Source organism: Ornithorhynchus anatinus, chromosome 2 (genome assembly GCF_004115215.2).
Source record: "Ornithorhynchus anatinus isolate Pmale09 chromosome 2, mOrnAna1.pri.v4, whole genome shotgun sequence".
Classification (NCBI taxonomy): Eukaryota; Metazoa; Chordata; class Mammalia; order Monotremata; family Ornithorhynchidae; genus Ornithorhynchus; species Ornithorhynchus anatinus.
The window spans coordinates 88,047,654-88,054,073 of record NC_041729.1 but is presented as its reverse complement, the minus strand read 5'-3'; the positions used below and the strand labels follow the sequence as shown (position 1 = coordinate 88,054,073).

Genomic DNA, 6,420 nt, shown 5'->3' with positions numbered 1-6,420 from the left:
TGCGCTCCTCCTGCGCTCCGTGGCAGCGCGCCCTCCTGCGCTCCTTGGCCTCGCTCCCTCCTGAGCTCCCCCAGAGCAAACTGGGGGCTGGCAGGCATTGTGCGCTCCCGGGCTCGGGAGAGGGTGGGAAACTGTCAGACCGTGGCGGAACAGACCTGCAACGTTTTTGGGGGGGGGGCCGGGGAAGGGGACAGTCACCCCAAAGACCTGCAGGCAGGGGCTTTATTAGGGAGGAAAGGGGGAGCTGGGGAGGGGATTGGTAGGGGGAAGAGGGGAGAGAGCCCAGTGCCCCTTTCCCAGGGAGCTCCTGGATCCACAACCTGGAGTTCATTCATTCTATAGTATTTATTGAGCGCTTACTATATGCAGAACACTCTACTGATCGCTTGGAATCAACAATTCGGCAACGGATAGAGACAATCCCTGCCCCCAAACGGGCAGGGAATGTGCCTATTTATTATGTTACACTCTCCAAAGCGCACTCTTTCTAAGCGCTTAGTACAGTGTTTGGCAATAAATACGATTGAATGAATGAATGAGTTCGGTCCTCGGAGCTCAAGGACCTCAGACTTGGACTTGGTTTTGTTTTCGGAAACCGAGGTGCCCTCCCTGGCACCCCGGGCCAGATCTGCTGTGCCCCTCCTATTGCCCTTCCACCCGATGGACAGAGAAAGCCCGTACGGGTTGCGGTTACAGCCAGCAATCACTGCGGAGTTCACGGGCTGAAATTCCACCTTTTAAAATGTTTAAACCCCTGCCCTGGCCAAGGAGGAAGTCCTGGTCTTTTTAGAGACGACGGGCCCCGAGAATCCGTGGAGAAAAATAAGAAAAAATATCCCGGGGCTGAAGGATAGAGAATGCTGCTTGACTTGAGCGAATGGGCCGGAGCCAGTGTGAGAAAAGCGAGCCAGACAAGAACAGGAGCCCCGCAGGGAAGGGGAATTAGCTTGCTCCGACCCAAAGGGGAAAAGTTTCTGTCTCGGTGGTCGATTCAGGGGATACTCACCCCGCTGGAAAAAAAAGAATGGAGACTCCCGAAGATGGGTGGGAGAGGTTTAGAGGCTCGGGCTCGGTTGCCCCCTCAAAAAAGACACAGCGTCAAGAAGAAGACTCATTGATGATCTGATGTCTAAATCCACAAAAGGATAGTAAGCTTACCGCTTAGTAGACCTTTCAGAAATCAGTCTCTCCCTCTCTCTCTCTCTTTATCCGAATATATTTCAGGAGTTGGGCAATGATTTCTGTTTTTCTAGTCTTCTTGGATCGTTCCCTCTCTAGGAATATTTGCCTTCAGTTCCCAGCAAAAAATAGGCGCCCAGAAACTGACCTTTTTTCTGTCTTGCCTCTAAATCCGAACCAGGCTACGTTTAAAGTTTTAAGACATGGGGACTGAGTATATGGTTCCCCTTAACGAACCGCTCTCTGGTGAAGGATTGACCACCTCTTTGTCGGGTTTTTTTTTCTTTTTAAAGATATCAGCAATTTATTCCATCACTGGGGATGGAAACACTGACATTTTAAAAATACTCCTAACTCTCCGCCCACCACATTCTCCAGTTTACAGTTGGTTTTCTTGAGACGACAAGAAACACCTTCTTGTTTGGGAGTCAGGAAAAATCTAAGCCTTCCTGAGAGACAGAGCTTCATGGAAAGATAACGGGGAAGGATGCTACCGGCTGAAGGCTGCTTCTTTAGGGAGGGGGTAGGCTGTGTAAGGGGAATTTTCTCCCCCTAAATTGAATAGACCTTGTTTTGCACTGAAGGAGATTTAGACAAGTTTTTCCTTTAATCAATCAGTATAATTTTCAAAACGCTTACCATGCGCAGAGCACTGTACTAAGCGCTTGGGCGAGTACAACATAACAGAGTTGGTAGACAAGTTCCCTTCCCTCAACGAGCTTAGAGTTAGAGGGGGAAACAGACATTAATATAAACTAGTAAATGACGGATATTCCTGGAGCCTCTTCTAGCAGTTTGGAAGAAAAACTTGGAGCAACTTGGAAGAAACTCGCTTTCTCAATTTGAGTTTCCCGTCGCCCCTCTCTCGCTCTTGGCCCTCCGTCTTTCCCTGTGCATTCGGGCCGAGCAAACCCCGGTCTCCGTCCCGTCCGAGCCCGGAGGGGTTCCTTGCCCCGGGTGAGTCTGAAAATCGAGTTTAGAGGTGAAGGGGCCCAGATTTGGGGCTATTTAGGAGTCCGCGGGCTCTTGTCTAGAAATCAAAATTGGTCGAATTCCTGGAGGAAGGAGGGCCCTGACGCTGGAGACCCTTGTCTTCGAGGGGGCCTGGGCCTAGTCTAGGCCTGGAGAATGCCTAGCTGCGGGGTGGATTCGCCCCAAAAATGCCCAGCCTCTGGCTGAACCAGCAGGAGGGGCAGGGAGGGGCACCGAAGCCCGGGCCGCACGCAGAGTGGCCCCGGGAGGCGTGAAACGGCAAAGGAAGGAAACGAGCCGCGCTGGGGAAAAGTCGTTCTCCTGATTGATGAAGCTTCCCTCCGGTCCCCCCCTCCCGTCCGTCCCTCCTACTCCCCATCCCTCCCTCTCTCTCTCCCCCTCCTTCCCTCCCCCTTTCTAGATGATAAACTCACGGGGAACGGCTCTAGGGCTGCCTTGTGTTGGTTTCAAATAAATCCTCCGTAGCTCCTTCCTCACCCAGCGAAATGAATCACCCATGGGAAACAGACCATTATTTCCCCATTTGTCTGTCTAAATCCAGGGGACAATCATCCCTCTTCCAATTTAGATCGCGATTCCCCGCTTTCTCCATCCCTTAACCTCCATGTGAGGCCTTTGAGGAGAAACAGAGAGAGAAAGAGATGGTACAGAGTCACATCGAGAGAGGGTATTGCTTCTATTTCTCCCGTGTGTCTCTCCCCCCTCCTTTTTTTCCCCCCAAAACTAAAATCAGAACCAAAAGCGAAAAGCAAATGAAAGTCCTAGCTTAACCGCTTTTCTATGGAGGACGGGAGACTTGTCTCCCCGTCTTGCAGCTAAATCCCACTCAGCGGGTTAAGAAATTCGACAGATTAGAAATTTTGATGATATTTGCAATCTCCCATTCTCACCCCGAATTTGATTCTGGAAATTTTTCCATGAAATTTAAACTGGGAAGTTGCGTCAGGTGTTACAGACAGTACAGTTCTGAGGCTTATCTTCATAAAGAATCAAATCAATAAATCTTGATCCCATTTCCTTTAATCTCGGCTCTGCTTCCTACTGTAACTAATGAAAATTAATTTGACGGTAGATAAAGCTATCGGAAGAAAAAAAATTACTTCCGCTCAACGGTCCTCTGTGCCCAGCGGAGTCTAATGTGGGTCTTTCCTACCACTTGTACCATTTGAAGCAGCCAACGATTCTCGTTTTTAAGCTTAGGAAGAAAAGGGCTGTTCGATTTCTGGGATAGTTAGCGAATGGCTGCGGGGATGTGCATATTCGATCACTCCTTCCCAAAATTCTAGGGTGTTTTTTTTTTAAAAAAAAAAAACGGATTTTTAATCTTTTTTGGAAAAAAAAGTCACAGGGTCACTTCAAGGTAAAGAAAAATTAACTTACTTCTTTTTTTCCTGGTTGGTGCAAATACCCCGCATTGGTCTCATTTTTATTTTTAAATTTTTACTGTCAGTCAGAGTATCCCAGCTAATCTTTGGTTCTATTCGGTGAGGTGGTTGTAAGGTTTTACCCTATGTGGAAGGAGAAATAACTCAGACATCGCTCATTACAAAATTGGGCAGCTTTGAGCTGGAAGATGCCGTCCGTGCCCCCCGTCACAAAGGGCATTCCATTCGGATATTCTGAGAGCCGATTTGCCACGCCGTCTTCCCTGGAAATGATTTGGAAAATTGTTGGTTGGATTTTACATCTTATACATGCCATTCGCACGGTTCCTCCCCGCTTCCCTCCTGCCCCACAGTTTCAGGCACAGGCGAATCTAGAGTTTTGAACTTTTTTTTATTTGAAATCTCATCCAGAAACACTGGTCAATAATAAATATATCGGTAGTTATCAAGAATATATAAAAAATAAAGACACGTATCGTCTTTGAGGCCTTAACAAAATATTTCAAGCAAATGTCCAGGAAAACGAAAACAAAAACACCAACAGATTTTCCAACCTGAAAACACAGAGAGAAATCTGACCGGAGCCGACCCTGCATGCAGAACTGAGTCGGGGGGAAAGGCGGAGGGCTGAAATTGACCGGCTTTCCCCAGTTGCTCCTCACCCCCAAATCCTGCGAAGGGCAGAGAAAGTTTTGGGAAGCCGAGTTGGAATTCGGGAAGGGAGAGACGGAGACTTAAAGGGGAGGGGAGCGGGAAGGAAGGTGCGTGAGTGTGCGTGTGTGTTCGCACCCCTCTCCCCTTTTCTTTTCATACAGCCACAGACGTGAATAGGGAAAACTTTAGAGAATTCACAAATAGATCCTTGTTACAAGGAAAACCGCGCCAAGGCCAGTACAACATGGTTAAACAAGATTCATTTAGAAGCAGGCATGCATTCGTTTGACCTACACTGCGTTCAAAGGTAAATGTCCCGGAGACGATCTCATTCCCTGGACTGGAGGGGAGGAGATTGAGTTTAGAGATACATATTTTAAAAAGCAAAAATAGCTCTAGGAAGCTGTGAACAGAATAGTGCCGACCATGATTGCATCCTGTCCAAGACCATATTTACATTTTTTTAAGGGATATTTAGGCTTTTTTGCCCCGACCCCCGCCCGCCCCTCCTAAAATAAGAAAACAGAACCCGGGGATCCAACTAGAAGATTTCCCCTTGCAAGGGCGTTTTGACGGCGCCCTTCCTTCCCTCGCCTTAGAGCACAAACGCAGTTTCGACAAGGTCAGGTGGCAGAAAGGGACAGCGGGTTTTCCATGGGAAAAGAAGCATGCATGTAAACACTGGACGTCCTGTTCGAATCTTCCTAGCCCACCCCAGGAGAGGGTCCCCTGGTCCCCCTCCCCGGGTCTGGAAGTGAAATGGATCTCTGGCATCTCGAGAGGCGTTCGAGGCTCCTCTTTCTGACCTCGCTGGTTGCTCAGCCTCTCTCTTTTCTCTCCTTCCACCCCAGCATCGCCAAGCTGTCCCCTCCCCCCCCACCGCCTCTCCGTCCCTCCTTCCCGGGCGTCTCTCTGGGCCTGCCTCAGTCTCCCCCCCCTCGCCCTCCTTCGCCGTCCGTCTGTCCGTCGCCCAGGCCGGGGGTCACTTGAGCAAGTCCTTGGATTCGGCGGACAGGCGGGCCATGTTGGCCGTGGTGAGGGCGGACAGGTGGGGCGGCGGGGGCATCTGGCAGATGGTACAGGGGCACGGCAGGCCGGCCCAGTGCTGGAAGCCGCTGCCCAGCTGCAGGGTGGGGGGCGTGGTGGGAGCCTTGAGCAGGGAATGCGGAGGCCGGATGGCTCCCAGGGCCGGCAGCGAGGCCGACAGGGGGGATGCGGTGTTGGAAGACGACAGGGCCCCGCCCAGGATGGGATGCACCTGGTGGACGGCCCCGGCGGCGTGGGCGGGATGCCCGGCCCCGTGCCCCACCGTGCCGCAGTGGAAGGCCGAGTGGTGGCCGCCGTAGATCTCGCCCACCAGCCTCTTCATCTCCTCCAGGGAGCTGGTGAGCATGAGGATGTAGTTGCGGGCCAGCAGGAGCGTGGCGATCTTGGACAGTTTCCGCACCGACGGGCCGTGGGCGTAGGGCATGACCTCCCGCAGCCCGTCCATGGCGAGGTTCAGGTCATGCATGCGTTTGCGTTCGCGCCCGTTGATCTTCAGCCGGAGCTGCTGCAGGTCCTGCTCCGACAGCTGCTTCTTGATCTTGTACTTGCCGCTCTCGCCGCCCGCCTTGGAGCCGCCGCGGGACAGGCCCTCCCCGCCCACCTTCTGCACCAGGTCGCCCTGGGTGGACGACACCGAGTTGAGCCGGGAGTCCTGGTGGTGGTGCTGGTGGTGGTGGTGGTGATGGTGGTGGTGATGCTCCCTCAGATACATCTCGTCCATGTCCGGCGACGAGGCTCTGCTGGAGACAGAGCTGGAGTCAGAATTCATGGTACGGCGGAGCGCGCCCCTGCGTTGGACAGCCTGGCTGGGCCCGACGAGGGTGGGGTGGGGGGCTGGGACGTGGGGGGATCGGATCGAATGCGAAGAGTGGAAAGGACAACGACCACGACCCCCCCCAAAAAAATTGGAAATCGAATACGATAAAAAGGAGGGAAGGGGAAAAAAAAAAATCCGAATTCCCACCCAACCGGGACCGGTCCCTTCTGTCGGAGGCGTGAACAGACGAAGCGGAGGTGTCCTGCCCCCCCCGTCCACGCACGCAACACTCCTCCCCTGGCCTCTCCCCAGTCCCGGCCGGGTTGCGGGGGCTGCGGGGACGGGCCTGTGTTTGAACTAAGCCCGCGTCGGGAGTGCGGGGCTTTTATAGCACGGCCGCGGGGC

At 52.6% G+C, this 6,420-nt stretch overlaps 1 protein-coding gene across 1 annotated transcript; it reads right to left on the bottom strand.

The window, feature by feature from the left end:
* Positions 1-5,193: 5,193 nt before the first annotated feature.
* On the bottom strand, positions 5,194-6,027 carry OLIG3 (oligodendrocyte transcription factor 3). The gene has a single exon (XM_001509387.2). It carries the CDS (start codon positions 6,025-6,027, stop codon positions 5,194-5,196), a length of 834 nt encoding a protein of 277 aa, XP_001509437.2.
* Between the last annotated feature and the right edge of the window lie 393 nt (positions 6,028-6,420).